Here is a 25,900-nt window from a genome sequence, read left to right on the forward strand (position 1 = left end):
GAAATCTAATTTCCGGGGCCATTAGGTATCTATATTCCAAGACAATGAGAGCTATGATTGTTTTGTCTTAAGCTTTAAAGACTGAGAAGTCTTTCCTTTAATGATTCGTACACATAGATATTTTCACGTAAAAATAATTTTTATACTTAATTTAAAAATTTATATTTTGTATTCATTTTATATTTATGAGATGTACTTAAAATTGAGTGTAAAACTTGTGTTATCAGAAAATTTTCCATTATTTAAAGCAAGTTCCTGAATATTGTTTAGAGAAGTAATACAGAATTCTAATTTTCCTTAAAAATTATTTCTTCTCTTTAATTTACAGAACTGCTTCCCAAATTCATTTAATGAAATTTTCACCAGATGGAGAATTTTTTGCCACTGCTGGGAAGGTAATCTTGTGAAATTGCTATTGCTGTTGGTTTATTTTGGAACTTCAAAAACCTTAACTGGCTTTATTCTTTTATTTAAGTTGAAAATATTTTCTATTAAAAATATATTCTAGGGGCGCCTGGGTGGCTCAGTCGGTTAAGCCTCCAACTTCGACTCAGGTCACGATCTCGCGGTCCGTGAGTTCGAGCCCCACGTCGGGCTCTGGACTGATGGCTCAGAGCCTGGAGCCTGCTTCCGATTCTGTGTCTCCCTTTCTCTCTGCCCCTCCCCCGCTCATGCTCTGTCTCTCTCTGTCTCAAAAATAAATAAACGTTAAAAAAAAAATTCTAATAAAAACATTTAAAATATAGTGAAAACGGGCTATTATTGTTCTAAAAGATAGTATGGTATAATTGAAACATAGACTTAAAGATCTGAATGTAAATCTGCCATTTACCAACTTTTTGATTTGGGGCAAGTAATTAATTTTTTTGGGCAAATATAAGGATATACCGACTTTCTAAGAGGACATTTGTAACCATTTTCATATTTTGCCGTGCTGATGTCCCAGCAGTGTATTTTTCCTTGGAATTATTTTATTTGTAATCATTGGATCTCCAAACAGTTCATATACACATAATTGTCTAAAATTAATTGTTCTCATGGTTCAAACCTTTCTGTAGACCCAAGATGTGAGCTACCCTAAATCTTCAGTGAGGTTTTTTTAGGAGAGAAATGGAGTTTGTTCTGATGGACTTTACCAGTGGAAGTGCAATTATAGTTTAAAAGCAGAACCTGGTACGTTGTAGTGCCCCTTTTTTTATCCATGCTCCCCAAATTAGCAGATGCGATTTTAATTGTACTTAGAATATTTTGGGGTGCCTGGGTGGCTCAGTTAGTTAAGTGACCAACTATTGATTTTGGCTCAGGTCGTGATCTCACAGTTCAGTTTGTGAGATGGAGCCCTGTGTCTTCACTGACGTTGTGGAGCCTGCTGGGAATTCTCCATCTCCTTCCCTCCCAGCCCCTCCCCTGGTTACATTCTAGCTCTCTGGCTGTCTCTCAAAATAAATAAACTTGGAATATCTTATATAGTAGTAGCTATTAACTCATCATTACTATCTTCAACGTTTTCTTTGAACGTTCACATGATACTTCATGAAAACTTTTGTTTAAAAAAATTGGCAGTCCTCGTAAGCCTGCTAGTGGTAATTCTTTCTTATTTGATATTTGTCTAAGTGGTAAAATAAACCCTTTATCCGTGAATCTTTTCTCAGTGATTCCTGTATGGTAACTAGCATTTTCCTTGATCCATTCCTTGCAAAATATACACATTCATACCTTAATTCTCAGAGCACGATTATGGAATGCTAATAGAAAAGTTTCAATCAGAGGTTTTCTTCTCAGTTCCTCTGTGCCAACTACACCTCACACCCCTAAATTCCTGTAAGTGGGGAGAAGGTTCTTACTTTTGCTGTTTGACTTAACCTTTAAATTATTTCTGATGTGAATGTTTTTCTATTTTTGTTTTTGTTTTTTTTCATTAGGATGACTGTCTTTTAAAGGTATGGTATAATGTAGAAAACTGGCGGACAGCTGTTACCTCTCCGGATAAAAGTTCAGAAAAACAATCCCAAGGAGAAATGGACTTTTCCTTTATATATCTGGCCCATCCTCGAGCTGTAAATGGATTTTCCTGGCGTAAAACAAGCAAATATATGCCTAGGTCAGCGATTTAGTCATTTTATCTATGTATTAAGAGAACATCATCTTTGTGACATTGAGTGCTCTTCTCGCTTTAAGAATCCACAGCTATAGGACTTTGGCCTATGAAGATTTTAGTAATATCAGATAATCCTTGGCCTGCAGATGTCTGGCCATGGGTCAGCTATGACTGACACATCACTGGAGAGCCATGGGAAAGGATAATTTATCTCCATCTCACATGTCTATAAGTGACAGAATTGTACGTCTTTTCTTCTCTTTGTTAAGTATCCAGTTCTTTTGTCTCTTAGTCCTTCTCTATATTGCCATTTACATGGACCTTTCCACGTTTCAGTCCCTAATCTTGTTCCTTCTCTGTGTATCTCCTCTGGTTTCCCTTTTTTTTTTAAGCTGCTTTATTGAGAGGATATAACACGAGGCCTCAAACATTTCTTTAACTGTATCTAACATCTTTATGGAAAAGAGAGTGGGTTAAAAGATTACTATTCTCTGAATTAGGTATTAGTTTAATCTATGCAGTCATGCACAAATACACCTGTTAATAACTTCTTTTCTTTCCTTTATTCTTGCAAGACTGGATAACCCATTGAGCTTTTGCCTGTACTTAGTAAGGTACAGAGACCTATTAAGTATAAGTAGAAATCCCTTTTTGTTTGATGGCCATTTTCAATTTGGTTACACCATGGAACAATACAGTTTTTCCCTTAACCTTTTGTCACTGATCCGTGGGAGGGTACCTGGATCATTTGTTGACTTTAGTTTTGCTCTTCTGAGCCAGCAGAGTATATCCAGATTTTTTTTTTCAAAAATGTATATTAAGACTGATTTTTAAAGAGTAGTTTAAGATTCATAGCAAAATTGAGTGGCAGGTAAACAAATGTCCCATCTATCCCTTGCACCCACACATGCATAGCCTCCCCTATTATCAGCCTCCCCCACCAGAGTGTATATTTATTATAACTGATGAACCTACCTCAACACATTGTTCCTTAAAGTCCATCGTTGAGAGTATGGTTCAATTCCGGTGTTGTGCACTGTATGGATTTGGACAAATGTATGATGACGTGTTTCCATCATTGTTATACCTGATCTTTTGAGCTCTTTTCTAGTACAGTAGTTACCATTATTCCTACCCCAGCCATCCAGGCTAACCAAGCATAGGAGTAGGACACTGTAGGACCAGTAGTGTCAGGAGGATGTGGCAGAGTGTGCTAAGGGAGAGAGTGGTGTGGACAGTCTGTACTGTTGGCAAAAGAACTCACTCCAGCTTCACTTGGTGAACTGTTGCTCTACAGTACCTCTGAGACCATTGCCCACATATACAAAAATGTGTTCAGAATGTAATGAGCTGTGGTATGTGTTAATTCTCCTTTTAAAATTTGCAAATGGGGGCGCCTGGGTGGCTCAGTCGGCTAAGCGGCCGACTTCGGCTCAGGTCGTGATCTTGCGGTCTGTGAGTTCAAGCCCCGCGTCGGGCTCTGTGCTGACAGCTCAGAGCCTGGAACCTGTTTCAGATTCTGTGTCTCCCTCTCTCTGACCCTCCCCCATTCATGCTCTGTCTCTCTCTGTCTCAAAAATAAATAAATGTTAAAATAAATAAATAAATAAATAAATAAATAAATAAATAAATAAATAAATAAAAAATAAAATTTGCAAATGGCCACAATAAAAATAGCTGTCATTGCAAACCATAAAGATTACATCATTTTGGAGGCTGATTTCTTCTGATACATCCAAGTGTTCTCATTTGCACCTGGTGAGACTACCAGAATACTGAAAAAGAGGCTTATGAAGTATTTATCTTTTGAGAGAGGACAGTCACATCTGTACCTGACCTAATTCACTCAGTGTTGGTAAAAGGGATCGTGGTGGAGGCAGAGGCAGGTGCCTTGCACTGGACTGTCACGAATGCCTAGTAACACCAGTGAGGCATAGCAATTTCTCCTTCTGCTTGTGTTCGTTTTATCTCTTAGCAACTACATTGTGCAGGAACTGTGGCATAGGACTAGAATTTCTGTTTGTTACAGTATCTTTTAGACATCTCAAGAATTTTTCTTTTGTTCCATGTCATTTACGAACCAGCTAATCTCCCTGAGCTCTTTTAGGTTTCATTTTTGTTTTACCAGCTGCCTGCAGGTATGTGGTAGGAAGGCTGACCCCTTCTGAGAATGACAGAGATCCCATTATCAACTAAACCATTGCTCTTTCTGATATGGCATCTTCACTGGGCTATACAGGTGCTTTGTTTTTCATGTAAAATTCAGATACTCAGCCAAATGGTAATACTTTATGCAAGGGTACTGCTGGCTTGAGAGAAAAGAATGGGAAAGTGTTTGTAATGAGCATATACTTCTTCACTAAACACCGATGAATGTAGGATAAGTGGAAGGTGTGTTGTATACCCTTCCCTAGATAACTAGTTGCAAAAACAATTGGCCTGTTGTTACATGAAGATGGGACACACTGTCTTGTTGTAGCTGTCACAGGTGTCATAGACACTTACCTATCACATGCTTGCCTTCCATGTGGTTATACCTTTTACTGAGGGGTGGTGGTTATACCTGAATATGAGCAAATGAGCTACCCTGATACGAAGTGAGGAAAGGACATATTGCTAGCGAAATGCCTCACACAGAGCAGGGAATTTCTTCCATTCTCTTAGATTACCTGGCACCTCTTTATACTGATTGTCTGTAAGGTCTAGTATCTTGAGGAGAGTCACCTGGGGCCACCACACTCCTAGGTCAAAGGCCTCTCTATGCTTCTGAGTTGTGTATCTTGCTTGTTTTGTTGCTTTTGCCTAAGTTCTTAATGCCTCTTCTGATTGTTCTCTATTCAGCCCTTCAGTCTACTACTTTCTCCTCTTCCTTTATAAGCCTGTGCATTCTGCCGGTTACAGATGGGCTCTGTGAACCTTTAACTTTTCCTATTGCCTTTTGGTGTATTTTCTTCTGTTCTGATTGCGCTTTTAATCTCATTGTCACCACCTTTGTGGATGCGAATGAACAAGAGAGAAATGCTGAGAAGGAAAGAGGATAGATCAGAGGAGGATGGAGAAAAAATGGAAAAGGAAGGAGAGGCATGAGGAAGGAGAAAGGAGTAGGAAAACAATTCAGAAAGGAAAGAAGGAGGTGCCCTAGCAAGTGGGGACAGGTGGAAAGAGAGAATGGCCTAGCAAGGCTGAGAAGCAGAGAATTGTGGGAGAAGGCAGAGGGAGGGAGGCCTGAGAGTGGATGGAAAGGGGAGAAAGGCAGAGGAGTAGACAGAGAAGCGGGTGGGGAAGGGAGAGGTGAGAAAAGAGAGGGAAGCTGAAGGGGAGAGCAACCCAGACAATACACAGTTTTCCTTTTTCTTCCCCTTTATAGTTGTTCTTTTTTTTTAATCAAGCAGATAACGTTTAATTAAGTGACTACTACACAAAATTTTGATTTCCTTTTTATTTTTCTTTAACTTCCTGAGTTATTTGATAGAAGCCTTGTACTGATTGTTCTTTTTAATTCTGATATGTTTGAGTATGTGTCTACTACAAGCAAGATATTGTGACTTTTTCTTTCTTACTTTCGTTTTTTTTTTTTTTTTTTTTTTTTGCAGGAGTTCCTCAATAGAATGTAGTCTTTGTTGATACGAGTTCAGCCTTTGAACTCCTTATGCTTATGGGGTTTATTAATATATATGTAATTGATTTTGCTTTCGTGAGTGGAAAGATAGTAAATTCACTGACAGTCAAGAATAAGGAAGGAGGTGGTTACTAATTATTTTATCATGATTTTTCTTCTCTTGTGCTTCACTGCTTTTGGAATATGTTAAGCATGGAGAAAAATAAGTATACTAAATAGTGTAGCTTGTTAGTGACCAGTGTGTATGAGTCTTCACAGAAAGCAAAAATAAAGCATTATGAAAGAATTCAAATGGTAACCATTCAATGGATAAATCAGAAAATTTTTAAAGAAAATGTGTTTTTCCTTGCTTATTGACTGAGGGATTATGGCATTATCTCAGCCTTTGTTCTTTGGATGTAAGTGAATTTTAGATTCTTAAAACAAGAAGTACCACATTCTAAGCAGAAAAGAAATAGGTTAGCAGGCGTTTGCTGTGATGAGATCAAATACCCACTCAGTTTTAATGGTTTTGACTAAATATATTGCATAAATGTATATTAACATTTCTTCATTGGTACTCCAATTGTGTGCATTTAAATAATTACAGAAACACTGTAGAATATTATACCGTACGAAATTTATATGTTTGCCTCTAAAATCTTTTTATTCCTCAGGGCTTCTGTATGTAACGTGTTGTTGACTTGCTGCAAAGATAATGTATGTCGTCTTTGGGTAGAGACCTTTTTACCAAATGATTGTTTGCTCTATGGAGGTGACTGCAGCCATTGGACCGAACCAATTAATTTAACAAATAACTTCAAAAGAAATGCTTCTAGTAAAGAACGAATTCAAAATGCTTCAGATGTAAGTGTTTTTATTAGATGTTATTTCCTACAAGTTTTAAAACCCCTTGTACATTGCCTTTTTTGTAACATTCATCCTAGTTAATATTCAAAGTCATATGGTTAGGTATGAAAACATATATGTGTATTAGGAAAATGATTCTCAGAAAACTTTATAATTTGTTTCGTTCAAAAAATATTCTTAAGGGGGCGCCTAAATGGCTCAGTCAGTTAAGCATCTGACTCTTGATTTCTGCTCAGGTCCTGAGCTTGCGGTGTGTGGGATCAAGCCCCCCATTGGGCTCTGCACTGACAGTGGGGAGCCTGCTTGAGATTCTCTCCCTTCCTCCCTCTCCCTCTCCCTCCCTCTCTCTCTCTCTCTCTCTCTCTCTCTCTGTCCCTTCCCTGCTCATGCTCTTTCTCTCTCAAAATAAGTAAATATTAAAAAATATTTTTAAGGATTTGCCTAGAGCATAAAGGTACTTACAATTATGAAGTTAATCTTAAGTTACCTAATGATAACAAAAAGATTACAGTTGACTTAGCTAAAATAACAAAGTAAATGAAAATCTGAGAATGCAAAGATTTGACTGTAAAAATAATTTTTTTATATATATGCATATATATATATATATATATATATTTGCTGTTCACAGGTTGGGTGTTTTGTCATAATTATAGGAATGATTAGAATAGTTTATCAGAGGGGCATGTGGGTGGCTGAGTCGGTTAAGCATCTAGCTTCAGCTCAGGTCATGATCTCAGTTTTGTGAGTTTGAGTCCCATGTCAGGCTCTGTGCTGATAAGCTCAGAGCCCACACCTTCCTTGGGATTCTGTGTGTGTCTCTCTTTCTCTCTTTCTCTCTCTCTCTCTCTCTCTCTCTCTCTCTCTCTCTCTCCCCCCACCCCCTTTCTCCACCCCTCCCCCACTCATGCTCTGTCTCTCTTCCTTCAAAAATAAATAAACATTAAAAAAAAGAATAGCTTGTCAGATTCTATTTTACTAAGTAGTGTGAAAAGTAAAAGTTAATTTTTAATGTGTAGGCTAATTGAACATAGACTAATAATACAGTTTCCCATTTTCTTGATATTGAAAACAAAGTGTTCTGAAGTGATTTATCTTTGAATACTTTGTATGATTATGGAACAACTATTTTTCAAACTTGGAGAGTATTCTCAGGGCTCAGAATATAATTAAATATATATTTCTGGGAGACTCAACAAGTAATAGAATGGTTATGTATAATAGCTGAAAGAAGTTCTTGACTAGGAATCTGAAGACTCTTGTTCTATGTTTAGGTGACTTTGGGTTCTGTAGAAATTATTATATGAAAGATGTGAATAACAAAATCAGCACTGTCTGCCTTGTGGGTCACATGAAGTGATATCTGAAAAAGCTTTGCAAGTTATGGAATAACATCCTAATGTATGATGGTAACACTATTCAGTGCTTTGTGGTCATAGGGTATAAACTGTGGATGCAAAGGGAACAGTACACATAGAGACATCATTATCCACAGACACATTGTTAAAGTTCTGTTTTATAAAATTAATTAATTATCAGAAAATAAACCAAATAAAAATCGCAAAGTATTGTGTGATGGTTAAAAGAAATTAGGCAGTTCTAAGCTTATTCTTCAAGTTCAAATTTGCTGCACAGAAGTACTGAAAAATATTTGTACATTCAAACTCATCTGAAATAGGGTGTTATGAAATAAGTCGGAGAAGGGCAGATACCATATGATTTCACTCATGTGAATTTAAGAAACAAGAAATGAACAAAGAAAAAAAGACAAAAAAAAATGGATTGTTACCAGAGGGGAGTTGGTTGAGGGGTGAGTGAATTAGTTGAAAGGGATTAAAAGTACACTTAATCATGAGGAGCACTCAGTAACCAATAGAATCGTTGAATCATTATATTGTACACCTGAAGCTAATATAGCTGTAATTATACTGTAATTGAAAGTTAATTAGAATTAAAAAATGAAATAGGGTATATGTAATGTCAAGCAATCATTATGTAACGATTGTTTTACTTTTAATGATGGTTTTACTTTGTTTTTATTCACACAGGTCAACCTGAGACATTTTCGCAGAGGTCGGAGGAGATCACTTGCCCTTGTAGCACATACTGGATACCTGCCACATCAGCAGGACCCTCATCGTGTCCACAGGAATGCTCCCCTGCACGCCAATGCACTTTGCCACTTTCATATTGCAGCCAGCATCAACCCAGCCACAGGTAAGAGAACACTGTTCCAAAAATGTTCCTGGAAATTGAGTAAGTTAATTTGGTAACAAATAAGTTATACTTCTAGTTTTGAATAAGTAAAAAATTAGAGGTGACTTGTTCACCTAACTTTGTTATAGCCAGCTCAGTAATGACATAGGATAGGTTTTTGTTTACTTGTTTGCTTGGCTATGTCATAAGGCTATGACTTGGTTTGTGATTTAAAATCTTAAGAAATCATAGGGCACCTGGGTGACTCAGTTGTTAAGCATCTGACTTTGGCTCAGGTCATGAGGTCACATTTCATGAATTCGTGTCCCACATTGGGTTAGCACGAGCCCCACATCTCTGTCTCTCTCTCTGTCTCTGTCTCTGACCCTCCTGGAATTCTCTCTCTCACTCTCTCTTTCTCTCTCTTTCTCTCTCTGCCCCTTGCTCACTTGTGTCCCCTCCCTCTCTCTGAAAAAAAAAAATTTTTTTTTTAGTCATTGAGATTCTTAATTAGTTCATTCAAAAGTTGAGATGTTCAGGGTGCCTGGGTGGCTCAGTCGGTTAAGCGTCCAGCTTTGGCTCAGGTCATGATCTCATGGTTCGTGCGTTCGAGCCCCGCATCAGGCTCTGTGCTGACAGTTCAAAGCCTGGAGCCTGCTTGAGATTCTGTGTCTCCCTCTCTGCCCCTCCCCCACTCACACTCTGTCTCTCTCTCTCTCTCAAAAATAAAGCTTAAAAAAAAAAGTTGAGATTTGAGCTAAAACTTAACAGGTTAACACCACAAAGTAGTATTTTGTAACTATTGTATGGTTGTTAAAATAAAACCCTTGTGTCTAATGCTTGATTTTAGGAGACATTCCAGAAATAGGGCATAAATATATAGAAGTTGTAAATGGGAATTAAATTTATCTTACTAGTGAGATAATGCACTGTTAGATTAAAAGATCTAGGATATCTGGATCTTTGAATTTTAAAATTAAAGTGCTCATCATTTCAGTAAATATTTTCTGTGAGTTTAAAAAACAAGTGGTCACAGTTGGGACATTTAAAGCAGAACTAGAATATTACTGAGAAAAAGATTAAAAACCGTATTTGCGCATGGTAAATACCATCTGTACAGAAAGTGAAAAGTGAAAGCCTCCTTTCACCTGTGCTGTACCTTAGTCCTTCTCCGCCATAGATAAACCCTATTGAGTTTTTGTATATTTGCAGATACCCTTATGCATAGAGTAAACCTATTTTCATATAGTATACTGGGTTGTTGCTGTACTATTGCATTCTTCAAGGAAAAATAACAATAAATATGGTTCATTAGTTACCTGAATCAAAGTGAGAAGTGCTCTGGTAAGTTAAATATAGGGATATTTACAGAAGGAGTAAAGAGTATTTGCTGACAAATTTGGTTAACAACAGTCCCAGCTCTAAAATAATTCATGAGCCAAGAAAATGAAAGGGGACAATATCGAACTATTTTTTTTTTTAATGTTGATTCATTTTGAGAGAGAGAACGTGCAAGCCCAGGAGCAGTAGAGAGAGGGGGAGAAAATCCCAAGCAGGTTCTGAGCTCCCAACCCAGAGCCCCACGTGGGGTTCAGTCTCATAAACCATGAGATCATGACCTGAGGTAAAATCAAGAGTCAGATGTTTAACTGACCGAGTCACCCAGGGGCCCTGAAACTGAACTAGTTTTATGAAAACATTACCTAGGCTTGGGAAATACCATTACCTTTATCAAAAAACGTGTACTGACAGTGCTTGTAATACTCACAGGCAACTCTGAGATCACTGGAATAGTTTTGAAAGTCTCTTCTGAATGAAGGACAACATGTTGAGAATAAAGAAAGCTTGGATTCTTGCTTTAATGGAAAAGTCTGAGTTGTTACAGAAAAATAAACACTAAGTTTCAATGTAGCATCTCCTTGATGACCTTCCAATAAGAAAAACTCTAAAACCTTTCTTTTAGAGTGTAGGTCCTTAATGAAAAGCCATATGTATATAACAAATCAAAGCAAAATAATATTATTAGCAGCTAGATTAGACACCATGGAGTTCTTCTTTTCCCACATTAGATCTTTTGGAATGATCTTTCTGAATGTTGTGTTTGTTTTTCAAGGCGAAACTCTTAGAGCTTCCCTTATTTGCCCATCCATAGATAAAGGAAAGGAGCTCATAGAGAATGTTCTCTTAATACCCATTCCCTGAAGATCTCTCATAAAAAAAATGGCTTTAGTGAAATTCTTTGAGGTCAGGATACAGAAGAAATGTAAGTTTTGTCTTAACCCACAATGCTTCTGTTAAAAGCCTCCATTAGCCTCTCCTTCTTGTGTGTTTAACAGCTAGGTCTGTGATCTCCTAGAGGCATTGCTGATCTCTCTTGTGTTGATTGTTGCTTGAAAATCAGAAAATCATACTCATTAGGATTCTTAGGGCACTCTCGCATTCCCTGACACTAATATATATGCACCTAGGGGTAGTAGGACTGGCAATATAGTACCTCAAGACTTTTATTGAGTGTTTGGTCTGTGCCATTATAGCAACCAGAGATATGGTAGGAGCTGGAGGTACAGTGGTAATGGAAACAGATGTGATCCTTGCTTTCATGAAGCATATAATCAGGAGAGAAGAAATAGATGCTAATCAGATAATTACAGTAATGAATGTACAGTTATAAACAGAGTTCTTGGATTGGATATATCTGTCAACTCGTAGAATTTGCCTCCAGCAGAAGGGATAGGAGAAAGGTTTTTTTTATTCTTTATTTTATCATTCATCCTCTGTAATACTGTTTTCATTGGTGTCTGACACAGGTCATTAATTCAAATTATTTATCTCTCCCTTAAAAAAATCAATAAATTTGTTCTGTGGAAAATTGTTAACCTTTTGTGAATCCAATGTAGCCTTTACTGTTTAGCAGATATCTGCATGATCTAGATTTAGGTTTGATTTAATATGATAGGCAAATTTTTCTTCACCTTTATGTTAATTAGGGACTATCATTTGTCACATTCTACTCTGAATTTGTACATCAGTATACTTAATTTAGCAATTAGATGAAAAGTACTACCAAGAAAGAATTTTTTTTAGCTGAGTTCGTTTGTCTTAAATGCCTTCCTTGAGTACAAGATAGGGATCTCAGTTTCTCCTTTACAACTTGAATCTTGATGCTAATAAATCAGAATTATCTCACTTAGAGTTAGATACATCATTTAAAAAGTTACTGTCAGTCTCTAAATTAAAAAGTGGTTAAAATCAAGATAAATATATCACTTGTTCCTCTGACATCATATTGATGGAATTTTTTTTGGTAGATTAGGTTAAAAGAGATTTCTTACCAGTTTGTATGTAAATTAAGGATACTTTCCTATTAACTATCCACAAACCACAGATTTATTTCTTAATGAAAATATTTTTTGAATTAAAATATCTGAAAAACAAATAATCCAGTGAAGAAATGGGCAGAAAACATGAATAGACACTTCTCTAAAGAAGACATTCAGATGGCCAGCAGGCACATGAAAAGATGCTCAACGTCGCTCCTTGTTAGGGAAATACAAATCAAAACCACACTGAGATATCACCTCACGCCAGTCAGAGTGGCTCAAATGAACAAATCAGGAGACTATAGATGCTGGAGAGGATGTGGAGAAACGGGAACCCTCTTACATTGTTGGTGGGAATGTAAACTGGTGCAGCCGCTCTGGAAAACGGTGTGGAGGTCCCTCAAAAAATTGAAAATAAAGCTACCCTACAACCCAGCAATAGCACTGCTAGGAATTTACCCAAGGGATACTGGAGTGCTGATTCATAGGGGCACTTGTAGCCCAATGTTTATAGCAGCACTTTCAACAATAGCCAAATTATGGAAAGAGCCTAAATGTCCATCAACTGATGAATAGATAAAGAAATTGTGGTTTATATACACAATGGAATACTACGTGGCAATGAGAAAGAATGAAATATGGCCTTTTGTAGCAACGTGGATGGAACTGGAGAGTGTTAATGCTAAGTAAAATAAGTCATACAGAGAAAGACAGATACCATGTGTTTTCGCTCTTAATGTGGATCCTGAGAAACTTAACAGAAGACCATGGAGGAGGGGAAGGAAAAAAAAAAAGTTAGAGAGGGAGGGAACCAAACCATAGGAGACTCTTAAAAACTGAGAATAAACTGAGGGTTGATGGGGGGTGGGAGGGAAGGGAAAGTGGGTGATGGGCATTGAGGAGGGCACCTGTTGGGATGAGCACTGGGTGTTGTATGGAAACCAATTTGACAATAAATTTCATATTAAAAAAGATAATAAAGAAAATATCTGTATGTGTATATAAATTATGCTATAGGACCTAGAATACATAATTGTTTTCCTTTATAATAGGCATGTTAAATTTATCATTTAAAGCTGTTGTTACTAATAATCGTGGCAAACATTATATTGGGAATCTTATTTAAAATGTTACAGAAGTGTAAAGATAAATGTAATAGTTAATAGTAAAAACATGAGACCTGAATATTGTGTATGATAGAAATATTGTGTGTGTTTTGTTGTTCTTTATAGACATTCCACTTCTTCCTTCTATCACATCTCTAAGTCTGAGTGACAATAATGAGAAGAGTGGGCCTTTTGTGGTACACTGGCTGAACAACAAAGAGTTGCATTTTACTTTGTCCATGGAAGTATTTTTACAGCAACTTAGAAAAAGTTTTGAACAGCCATCTTCTGAGCCCAGTGTAGAAGACTCTAATCAGGCAGATGTAAAATCTGATGAAGGTAAAGCTTTAACAAGGATTAAAAAAAAAAAAAAAATGTCAAGTTTTGTTGAGAATAGCTAAGTTGTCTATATTTGGCTAAAACTAGCTCCTGTCAGAAACTCAGAATTTCAGTGGTGTAATACAGATTTGGAGTAGCTCATTTAATAATCCAGCTCATTTAACATTCCTGTTGCAAGTGGCTTTCTTTTATGGGATGATAGAGGCTCAGGATTCTCCATACTTATGCTCTTGTCAGCCCCTAGGACCTTGTTACTTAAAGGACTACCTGTGGCCTAGTAGCATTGACATTACCTGAGGCTTGTTAGAAATGCACGATCGTTAAGAATCTGCAATTTAATGAAATCCTCAGGTGATTGTACTAGGGTCTTAAAGTCTGCATTCAGCCTCAGGTAGGTTGGGAGCTGGAAGAGTCTTCGGAGGGGGACAAGGTTTAGCTGTTCCTCAACATCTTTAACTCAGAATTGGCACATACCACAAACCATTTATATTCTAATTTAACTGGCAAAGACTAGTCATAAGGCCCATGCAGTCTCTGACTGGGTGGTCATTCTATACTGAGGACTAGGAAGCATGAGTTTGTGGTGGGTAGCTAGCCATCTCTGCTACAGTTTGTAGTTCATAAATATTTCTGTTTTTAAAAAGTTTTGTTTTGATTATAAGGTTGTATGGGCTCATTAAAAAAAAGAAATCAAACAGTACAGTTAGGAAAATAATTGGATATTGTATGAGTGTACTTCCAAGATCTGTTCTTTTCTGTGCTCATACAAACATACATATGGTTGTTTTTTTAAGTTGTGCTGTAGGTATTCATTTTTTAAACAAAAACACTGATCTGCCTGCAGCTTGCTTTTTAAATTCACTGATGGGCCCTTTTCCATCTCATGATTTTTACCAGCTCTTGATTATTCCATATCAAGAGAAAATTTGAGTATTTTCTCTTTGATTGACATTTAAATTGATTTAAATTATTTTTCACCATACTGATCATGGTACAATGACACATCTTTTAATCTTCCTGTGAATTTTTACATAAGAGGATTTCCAGATACAGAATTGCCAGAGAGTGTGGACATTTTAGATTTCAATAACTTTTGCCAAATTACCCTCCAGAAGTGTTTATAATACCCTTTTCTAATGGATCCACATAACCTTTTTTCACATCCTTGCCAACACTGGAGCTTTTCATTATATTTCATAATATTTTTGCCACTTGATATGGGGAAAATGGCATCTTGTTTTACATGTCATTTTCTTGAGGCAAATTGAATAGAATTATTTTAGCTTTTCTGTGGTATGCCTCTTCCTGCTCTTTGCCTATTTTTCTGTTAAATTATTTTTCTTAATAATTTGTATGTCTTAACAAATTTTTTAAATCTGATAAACAGTCTTACCATTTTTTGAGTCTCTCTTAAGAACGTCTCTATTTTCCTAACTAAGAGTAGAGGCCAGGATTTTTGAAATAGAGGTCACAATATGCATATGTACCTGTTTTAATAGTTCAGTATAGCAGTTTTAGTTACCTGTGTTATTGAAGGAGATCTGGAAATTGCACTTTAAGTGTATTCCTTTAAAATAGTTTCTTTAAGGTGTCCTATCAGTTATGAGTGTATACACCTAGAGCATCACTAGTACAGTGGACTCATGTTTTTAAAAATCTAATATTATGAAGAAAATACAAATTGCATTCCAATAATATATTTCAGCCCAGAATTATATCCCCAGTTCTAACTCCGTGATTTTACTGTGAGAAAAACTAAGGTCCAGACAAGTAGTATGTTTTACTTCTGAGTAAATTGTGGTACAACCAGTTTCGCTATTTTCTAGTCCAGTATTAGTACCCTACCATTAATCCACTGAGTCAGTCCTATAGGCCCTCTAGAATTAACTCTAATGTCTTATATTCCTGGAGCAAAGTTATTTTTAAAAAGGAGCCACTTTCTTGTTTATAGGAAAGCCGTTATGTTTTAATCTTGAATGTATTTACAAGGGTGTTTCTTAATTTATAGTAATAGCTTAATTGTACTTACTGGGTCATGAATTCTTTTGCTCATAGAAATGGATGATGGTGTTGATGATCTGAAAACAAATCATGAAAAAAAGGAATTGGGCAGTGATAAGATGGTACCAAATTCAAGTTTTGTACCATTACCCTCCGCTGCCATTGATCATCAGATTGAAGTACTTCTGTCTGAATGGAGTAAAAATGCAGACATGCTATTCAGTATTCATCCCATGGATGGTTCTTTGCTGGTTTGGCATGTGGATTGGCTGGACGAATACCAGCCTGGCATGTTTCGTCAAGTCCAGGTACTATTATTACGATCTCTGGAGAGCTACTTCTTGTTAAATGTGGGTACTGTTTTGTAATACCTCTTTTTATTATTTCATATGTTCTAATGCTTGCTTTCTTAATTCTAGGTGTCCTTTGTTTCCAGAATTCCTGTAGCTTTCCCCACAGGTGATGCAAACTCTCTCTGTAAAAGCATAGTGATGTATGCCTGCACCAAGAATGTTGACTTGGCTATTCAGCAAGGAAAACAAAAACCTTCTAGTCTCACACCGTCCACATCAATGCTAATCTCCTCTGGTCACAGTAAATCAACTAGTAGTTTAAAATTAAGTATTTTTACCCCTAATGTTATGATGATTTCAAAGCATGCTGATGGCTCTCTGAATCAGTGGCTGGTCAGTTTTGCTGAAGAATCTGCTTTTTCTACAGTTCTCAGTATTTCTCATAAATCCAGATATTGTGGTCATCGGTTTCATCTTAACGATTTAGCTTGCCATTCAGTATTACCATTACTGCTGACGACATCACACCATAATGCACTAAGGACACCGGATGTCGATAACCAAAAGCAACCTCATGATCCCATAAATATTGAAGAATGTTCTTTGGCACAACAGAATAAAAGCAGCGTTGATGTGACATTTCAGGATCCCAATGCAGTTTATAGTGAGCTTATTCTTTGGAGGGTTGATCCCGTTGGGCCATTGTCTTTTTCTGGAGGTGTTTCTGAACTGGCCCGGATTAATTCTCTACATGTTTCTGCATTTTCCAATGTGGCGTGGCTGCCCACTCTTATACCCAGCTACTGTCTAGGTGAGCTTTCTAATTCTTATTTAAGAGATTTAGATTTTCTGACATTATTATTTAAGGGTTAAATTGTAAGTGTCCGTAAATACTTTCTAGGTGCATACTGCAACTCTCCTAGTGCATGCTTTGTAGCAAGTGATGGGCAGTATCTGAGATTATATGAAGCTGTTATTGATGCCAAGAAACTTCTATATGAGCTTTCCAATCCTGAAATTTCTGTAAGTAAATGGCTTTTAAAATTAAGTGTATAGTATGATGTTTTTAGATAAGTAATTTATATTTATTGGGCATGTTCTAGAATTGTGACCTATAATTTGTAGTAAATAGATGTATATTTTCTAGTTATTTCATTTTTTTCACATTTGTAAGGTACCATTATAGTGATTCTTAGCTTCTTTAAAAAGAAACCATTTCTTGGGGCGCCTGGGTGGCGCAGTCGGTTAAGCGTCCGACTTCAGCCAGGTCACGATCTCGCGGTCCGTGAGTTCGAGCCCCGCGTCGGGCTCTGGGCTGATGGTTCAGAGCCTGGAGCCTGTTTCCGATTCTGTGTCTCCCTCTCTCTCTGCCCCTCCCCTGTTCATGCTCTGTCTCTCTCTGTCCCAAAAATAAATAAACGTTGAAAAAAAAAATTAAAAAAAAAAAAAAGAAACCATTTCTTTTATTCATTCCAAAAGTAAAGTCTGGTTTCCTACAATATGTGTTTCTCTAATACTTCTTTGCTCAGAAATGAATGAGGATGACTGGCAGGATAAATGTGGAAGTTCTGTTGATTCACCTGTAGTGTTTTCAAGACACTGGGAGCTGGAGTAGCAGCAGTAGAATTTTAGTCTTAAACCATGAAAGAAAAAAGCTCTCAACTTCGTTGCAGTTCAGTTATTGTCCTTTCAACTCCTCACAAAGCCTTTGTCTTATGATAGGCGGTGCTTCTTCCTCTACACAGCTAATAGCAACCCACCAGCAAGCCAGCATTTCCACTCTTGGCTTTGGTGTCTTTAAATGAACCCTGAGGTAACCTTCAACCTCACTGAGCTTATTGTTCAGGGAATTCAAGCCATCTCCTCAGCTACCAGTTAACGTTTTTGTTAATGTTTTAGTTATATAATTGCATAGTGTCACTGGTCTGCTCCAATCCTGTTTTTTTCCTATTTTTAATGTGTGGTTTTTCAGAATGCAGGGTTTTTCAAAACACATACAAGAGTGTTATAGGAGAAACACGCATATTTATTGAGGGCCTTCTATTTTTCAGGTATTATTTAAATGCTGGGAATTTAGATGTGAAGAGAGCAGACAAAAATCTGAGCTTACATTCTAGTGAAGGGCTATAGGAAAAAACGTAAAAAGATATTAATAAATACTGTGGAGAGAAACCGTGTTGCAGAAGTAGTGGAGAATGCCAAATAAGGGGCCGGTCAGGATAAGCCTCACAGAGAAGGTACCGTTTGAGAAAGGATCTAATGGAGATGAAGGAGCTAGCTATGTGAATATTTAGAGAAAGAGTATGTTAGGAAGAGGAACAGCTAGTGCAAAGATGCTGAGGTCAGAGCATGTTTGGTGTGTACAGGAGCAGCAAGGAGGATATTGTGACTGGAGCGGAGTAAGTGATGTGGAACGTAGTCAGGGATAAAGTTGGAAAATCAGCCTGGCCAGATCATACAATGGGCTGTATGGCCCATTTTGGTAACTTTGGCTTTTAATCTGAAGAACATGGAAACCATTGACAGATTGATATGCTCTCACTTAGGTTTTGAAAGGATTTCTCTTGCTGTTGTACACATTAGACATGGAGGCAGAAGTGGAATCAGAAAGGCCAATCCAAGAATCCTTATAGTAGTCCAAGAGACAGTCTCAAAGCGGCTTGTAATGGTAGCAAATGGTAGTGATAAAGATGGTAAGATTTGGACAAATCTTAACAGTGTGGAGGTTCCTCAAAAAATTAAAAGTAGAAATACCCTATGACCCAGCAATAGCACTGCTAGGAATCTACCCAAAGATACAGAAGTGCTGATGCATAGGGGTACATGTACCTCAATGTTTATAACAGCACTTTCAACAATAACCAAATCATGGAAAAAGCCTAAATGTCCATCAACTGACAAATGGATAAAGAAGATGTGGTTTATGTATACAAAGGAATACTACTTGGCAATGAGAAGGAATGAAATCTGGCCATTTGCAACAACTGGAGGGTATTATGCTAAGTGAAATAAGCCAGGCAAAGAAAGACAGATACCATATGTTGTCACTCATATGTGGATCCTGAGAAACTCAACAGAAGACCACAGGGGAGGGGAAGGGGAAAAATAAAGTTACAGAGAGGGAGGGAGGCAAACCGTAAGAGACTCTTAAATTCTGAGAACAAACTGAGGGTTGTTGGGGGGTACAGGGGAGGTGAAAGTGGGTGATAGGCAGGGAAGAGGGCAGTTGTTGGGATGAGCACTGGGTGTTGTATGGAAACCAATTTGACAAGAAATTATATTTAAAAAAAAAAGAATTGGACAAATCTGGATGTGGTTTGAACATCAAATAGGCAAGATGGAACTGGATTGGGGCTTGTATGAGCAAAAGAGGATGATGCCCCACATTTGTGTGTGAGCACAAGGAAGAATAGAATGACCTTGAGTTGAGAAGAATGTATAAGTAGCAGATTTTGAAGAGCATGAATTTTTGAGAGCCTGGTGTTGGACATGTTAATGTTGAGATGACTGTTTGACACCTAGGAGACCTAGTAAGCTAGTCTATAGTTTAGAGGGAAGCCCAGTCTGAAGATATAAAATGAGTAGTTGTCAGAATATAAACTTAAAAGCATGGAGCTGAATGAGATCCCTGAAGAAAAGGAGAAGTGATAGGATTGAACCCTGGAGCATGCCATTGTTGAAAGTAGGGTAAATGTGGTGTATAGTGGAAGCCGAGTGAAGACAGTTCAAGAAGGGAGTGATCACCAGAATCAAATGCTGCTCATAGATTAAGTGTGTTGAAGATCAAATTTAACAATGTGACCTTGACTAGAGTAGTCAGGACATAAGTAGCTTGAGAAATCAGCATATAGACATAATATATCAGCTTGTTTCTTTAGCTCCATCTTTCTTACCTCAAAATTAATCCCCGAAGGGACACCTGGGTGGCTCAGTTGGTTAAGCGTCCGACTTCAGCTCAGGTCATGATCTCGCGGTTTGTGAGTTCGAACCCCGCGTTGGGCTCTGTTCTGACAGCTCATTGGCCTGGAGCCTGCTTCGGATTCTGTGTCTCCCTCTCTCTTTGCCCCTCCCATGCTCAGGCTCTGTCTCTTTTGGTCTCTCAGTAATATATAAACGTTAAAAAAAAATTTTTTTTTTAATTAATGCCCAAAAAGCATTGATTCTTAGAATATTTCCATGAGATTGAAGTCAGTCCTTCGTATTTATAGATGTGAAATATTCTTTCCCCTAGCAGTCACCGCACACTGCTTTTGTTTTTCTCTGTACCAACTGAGCCATAATTCTTATTCATTCCAACATAATTAGGTAAGGTAAAGTCCCAGAATGTTTATGATGAGAGCAACTTAGGGACTTATTTAGCCCCACTTGAACTTATTTCTCTACTATGCCTGAAATTTCATGTTAATTATTAATTATTTTTTAATTTAATTGTTTAATAAAGGAGATATCCTTTTTTTTTTTTTTTTTTAAACAGAAATATGTTGGTGAAGTGTTTAACATAGTAAGTCAGCAGTCAACTGCCAGGCCAGGATGCATTATCGCATTAGATCCCATTACCAAACTTGTAAGTATTATTCTTCTGGCCACTTAGCATTAGGTAAATAACACATATGTCAACTTATATATGTTGGTATTTATTTACATTCAGCAAGGCAGAAAAACCCAGCTGCTTCATGTTTTTCAAGAAGATTTCATTTTGAATAACCTCGAGAAGAAAAGTCTGGGAAAAGACAGAATATTGTCTGATGCAGGTAAAGAATAATTTTTTTATGTAGTGAGAAATATTATGTAGAGTATATTAAGCAGTTAATGAAGATAAGTTGATATAGTATTTCATACCATCTATGTGAACTTAAAATTTTCCTATGTAGGTTTCTGATATTATTTAGCATATAAATACCAGTATTTTTGGGGCGCCTGGGTGGCTCAGTTGGTTGAGCGTCTGACTTCGGCTCAGGTCATGATCTCACGGGTCGTGAGTTCAAGCCCCGCGTCGGGCTCTGTGCTGACAGCTCAGAGCCTGGAGCCCGTTTCGGATTCTGTGTCTCCTTCTCTCTCTGCCCCTCCCCTGTTCATGCTCTGTCTCTCTCTGTCTCAAAAATAAATAAACATTAAAAAATTTTTTTCTTTAAATAAAAAAAAATACCAGTATTTTTAAATTCTTAAACCTGGATATAAACATGAAAACATTAAAGGGGTTTGTCAATTACATTTTTTAAAAAGCATAATAGAAATGTTTTTTATGATAAATGTATGAGTACTCTTTGCATGGACAGGGTCCTCCACCAGCAATTTGGGTAATAGGGACACCTGACCTTTTAGAAACCTACAGTTTAAAGCAGTAGCGTAGGGACGCCTGGGTGGCTCAGTTGGTTGATCGTCCTTTGGCTCGGGTCATGATCTCATGGTGGTGAGTTCAAGCTCCACATTGGACTTTGCATTAAAAAAGCACAGAGCCTGCTTTGGATTCCCTGTCTCCCTCTCTCTCTGCCCCTTTCCCTCAAAAATAAACATTAAAACAAAAAATTTTAAAGCAGTAGCTTAAAACTTCAAATTATAAAGACTGCCTTAATACTTTCAAGTTAAACATTTAAAAAAATTATATTAAACTCCTGCACTCAGAATTAACTGTTACTTTGCGTAAAGGAAAATAGAACAAAATGAAACTAAATAAAATCTCTTGGTCATCAGTTTCACGTACGGAGCCAAACCAAACTAAGAAATGACTTTCCTTGCACATGAACCATACATACAGCTTGTGCCTGCTGCTTTTGTTTTCCGGGTTTTTTGTTTGTTGGTTTTGGTTTTTTGTGCCTGTTGCTTTTTAAAGTCCATTATTAAGCCTCAAGTAATATTATTTTCATTTTATATTTGTTCCTGATTATTTGTCTTATTCCTCTTGTGCATTATTTCTTAATTCTACCTTTTTCCATTTTCCTTTTCTTTTGAGTTTTGCACTGTTATGTCGAATATCTAGTTTCTTACCACTGTTTTCACTTAGTCTGTCATTTTCTCTGAGAATTCATGAACTGTGCAACAACACAGTGCTTTGGTAAGTTCTGAATATAAGGATAGAAAGATACTAAAATTGGTAAATAAAGATGTCAGGTACAAGATAAAGGGTTATTTATATCAACAAAATGTTCTTTTTGATTCCTTTCATATCTTAAAATATTAATAACATTAATATTGTAACGATCCAAATCTCTCTAAGGTTTTTAAAAGAAATTACTCTCTTATGCTTAAGGTTGAGTTTGTTGTGATCTTAATCTATTCCAGCATTTTCTTTTCTGTGAGTCTTTAATTTTTAACTTTTGTTTTCTCTTTAAGTCTTTTTTCTAGTTTTTCTTAAAATATTCAGGGAATTCCACTTTTACTCAAAAGCTATTATCTTCATTATTGTAGTTTTCTAGAAAACACCCAAAATGTTCATCTTATTTTGCTGTAATGTTAAGAAGAGAAGAAATATTTCACAGATACCTTCATTAATAGGACATTCTTTCTTGTTAGTAAAATTATCAGAAATAGATTGATCTCTGATCTTTCGTCTTTAGTTATTATCCCTTATCCTTTCCCTCCCCTAAATTCTTGTGCTTTAAATGCCTAACTCACCTGGAACACGTTACCAAAGCTACCTTTTCATTTAGTCTTGTAACACAATATGATTTGTGTGTGGTTTTTTTCCTGATTTTTATATGCTGTATGGTTTATATAGTTTCTATAATTTTTCTTTACATGATTTTGTACATAAGATTAGCTTGTAACCAAGAAGACTTGGATAAAATTTAAACCAGGTCCATTTTATTTCAGTTAATAATGAGTCACTGATTTTATATTTTAGTTGCAGTTTTTTGGTTTATTTTGAGCAGCTTATGCGCTGCTTAAATCATGGAGTTTTGACCAAGAAAAATGTTCTTAAATAATATGATGAATAATTAAATAAATACTTTTTTTTTGGTTTGGTTCTTAGATAAACATCATTAATAGATCATTCCATTTTGGAAGTTACTTACTTTGAATTGTGTTTGGCAACACAATTTTAATCATGGTAGTAGTGCTCATTAAAAAAAAAAATTTTTATGTTTATTTGATTATGAGAGAGAGAGCGAGACAGAGCACAAGCAGGGGAGGGGCAGAGGAGAGGGAGACACAGAATCTGAAGCAGGCTGCAGGCTCCCAGCTGTTAGCACAGAGCCTGGTACAGGTCTGAAACCTAGGAACTGTGAGATCATGACTTGAGCTGAAGTCTGATGCTTAACTGACTGAGCCACCCAGGCACCCCATGATGTATTCATTTAAAGTATATGTCACAGCGTCTCTGTTCAGAAATTTCCTTATTATAGTGTAACCTATGTGAATGATGTGACAGTGATGACTGTGATATGTGATTTTATAAGCCTGTCATTTCAAAGATGAAATTTAAGCATAGCATACATATAATTGTTAAAATTTCAAGTTGATACAAATTCATTTGGTAAAAAAGTTGATTGCACTCTATAATGTTACTTTCTACGTAGAATTTTAGGTAAGGGTTTTAATTTTTTTTTAATTTACTTATTTTAACTTGGTGTATTTAATAAGTTGTCTCATTTATTCATGTTAATAGTGAAAATTATTAATACCAACAGGCAGCTCACCTAATGGATTTTCTGAGAAATTCTACCTAATTGTAATAGAGTGCACCCAAGACAACCAATCATTGTTACACATGTGGAATTTACATTTAAAGTCTATTCCTGTCTCATTAGGTGAGTCTTTTTAATTTTTTTTTTTTTAACTTTAGGCTTAAATTAACAAATTATATGTGGTTAGATAGTTCACTGCATATTTTTTAAAGCTATTCTTATTGAGTGAAGGTAACTGTAGTTTATTCAATTAATTTAAAAAGCAAACTGATTCTCTCATTTTCTTATTGTAAAAAATCATATTAGTATGTTTTAAAATCTTTTATAAGGCTTTTGGATTATAAAATGTAGTAATTTTAATACTTACAGGGATTCCCCCTTTCCCCCTGGTTTTTGGTTCTTTTCTTATGTTTTATAGATGAAAAAGTAGATACAAAAATAACTGAAGCAGTTTGGCAACCAGAAGAACATTATTCATCTTCTCCAGAGAAGATCCTGTCTCCTTTTTCACAGAAGTATCAGGCTTGCAGAGCAAATCTCCAGAGTACCAGCAAGTTAACTCTGTCTTCAGAAATGGTTTATAGCCAAGAATTGAATTTGCCAGAAGGAGTTGAGATAATAAGTGTTAAGCCATCAGCAGGTTTGTAAAGTTTGTAAAAAGAGACTACTCAAACTTTGGAATCTATGAATATTCAGTAAGGTATTTAAAAAGAGAGGGGCGCCTGGGTGGCGCAGTCGGTTAAGCGTCCGACTTCAGCCAGGTCACGATCTCGCGGTCCGTGAGTTCGAGCCCCGCGTCAGGCTCTGGGCTGATGGCTCAGAGCCTGGAGCCTGTTTCCGATTCTGTGTCTCCCTCTCTCTCTGCCCCTCCCCCGTTCATGCTCTGTCTCTCTCTGTCCCAAAAATAAATAAACGTTGAAAAAATATATATATATACATATAAAGAGGCATAGCTACCTGTTCTTAAATGCACATGGAAGCAGAAATGGAAATACTCTCTTTACCTTAAACTGAAAACTTACGTTCTCATTATGTTTTCAGATGTCTGACATTTGTCAGCGAGTTGTAGCATTAAGTAGTGATTTCCAAAACAAATTTTCATAACGTCTTTATGAAGAAAAACTGAGCGTTTCCAGGGCAGAGATAGTAACAAGTTTGTGCCTTATTTGCCAACTTTGATAATGTTGGTCATGGCTGCCTGGAGCTGTGTGCTCTGAGGGATTTTGAATGGGTCGTTCCTCATAATATTTATCATCTTTAATATAGAGCAGTGGTTCTCAAAATGTGATCTCCAGATCAGCAGCATCAGCATTATCTGGGAACTTGTTAGAAATAAAAATTCTTGGTCTACACCCTCCCAGGTGTACTGAATCACAAATGCTGGTGCACCTCACAGGCTGTTTCAACAAGGGTCCCAGGTGATTCTAATTCATACAATAGATGAAGAACCACGATTCTAGGGTATCAGGAAAACCAAGACAAAATCACCTTTTATTACCCACTTCTTTGAGTTTCATAGTCACAGTGTGCATTTGGTCTTTTCTACTTCTCTGTCATTTTTTGAACTGATGACTTGGAATGTTTTGCAGTTTGCCATGTCATTATCAAGTACTTTTCTAATTGGTGAAGTTAGGAGCTGGGGTATTAACATTGTTCTAATAACTTTTAATTTTGTTTCTTCATATATTTTACTGAAAGAAGCATTAATGCAAAGAAAAAGTTTGAAAAAGAATGATGTTTGTATAGACACAATTTTAAGAACTGTTCCCTTAGCCAGAATAGTTGGATCTTCACTACTGAACTCCAATTAAAATAATATGGGAAATCTAAGAGAAATATTTCTAAAAACAGCCCTCTTATTTAACTTTGGCCCAAGTTGAGTTTGGCAGAAGAGTAGGAGTTCTAGCGAAAAAGGAGAAATTCATTTTGTTTGGCAAAAAATAGCATAGAGAAAAAGCATTTTTCCTAGTCTTAATTTTTTTTTTTTTTAATATCAAGACTATTAAGAAGGTCAGCTACTCTCTACTCAGCTCAGAGATACCAACGGACAATGCTAATTGTGTCCTTTCACAACACTGCTATCCTCCTTGAGGACTTAAAAAAAACTTTATTAAAATTATGTTGAAATGCTTTTAAAATATGATAGATATCCTATATAGCATTTCTATGTTGTAATTAGTTCATGGGTTAGCAAACTATGGGCTACCTACCTGTTTTGTAAATAAGTTTGATTGAACATAGCCACTCGTATTTGTCTACTTTTTGTGTATACCTGCTTTTGCTCTAGACTCCTAGAGTGGAATAGATGCATCTGAGACCCTGTGGCTAGGAACCTAAAATAGTCACTACCATCTTGAAGAAAAAGAAGTTTGCCAGTGGTTTAGGAAATTAAAAGTGTGTCATTACACTAAGGATGGTAAATGTTTTGTCCCAGTTAAGAATCTTCTCAGCATC

The 25,900-nt window shown here is 36.6% G+C and overlaps 1 protein-coding gene across 4 annotated transcripts in view; it reads left to right on the forward strand.

Annotated features, from left to right (window-relative positions):
* The window catches only part of DMXL1 (Dmx like 1), a 137,288-nt gene that overhangs the window by 35,459 nt on the left and 75,929 nt on the right, over positions 1–25,900 (forward strand). For all 4 annotated transcript variants that reach the window (XM_047858920.1, XM_047858924.1, XM_047858932.1 and 1 more), the window contains exons 6-17: positions 329–395; positions 1,923–2,101; positions 6,374–6,563; positions 8,615–8,783; positions 13,315–13,527; positions 15,583–15,836; positions 15,948–16,632; positions 16,723–16,844; positions 20,296–20,385; positions 20,470–20,572; positions 23,450–23,569; positions 23,865–24,086. In XM_047858920.1, the coding sequence (XP_047714876.1) occupies positions 329–395; positions 1,923–2,101; positions 6,374–6,563; positions 8,615–8,783; positions 13,315–13,527; positions 15,583–15,836; positions 15,948–16,632; positions 16,723–16,844; positions 20,296–20,385; positions 20,470–20,572; positions 23,450–23,569; positions 23,865–24,086 (2,414 nt within the window). The remainder of the gene's footprint in view (positions 1–328; positions 396–1,922; positions 2,102–6,373; positions 6,564–8,614; positions 8,784–13,314; positions 13,528–15,582; positions 15,837–15,947; positions 16,633–16,722; positions 16,845–20,295; positions 20,386–20,469; positions 20,573–23,449; positions 23,570–23,864; positions 24,087–25,900) is intronic.

Source organism: Prionailurus viverrinus, chromosome A1 (genome assembly GCF_022837055.1).
Source record: "Prionailurus viverrinus isolate Anna chromosome A1, UM_Priviv_1.0, whole genome shotgun sequence".
NCBI lineage: Eukaryota > Metazoa > Chordata > Mammalia > Carnivora > Felidae > Prionailurus > Prionailurus viverrinus.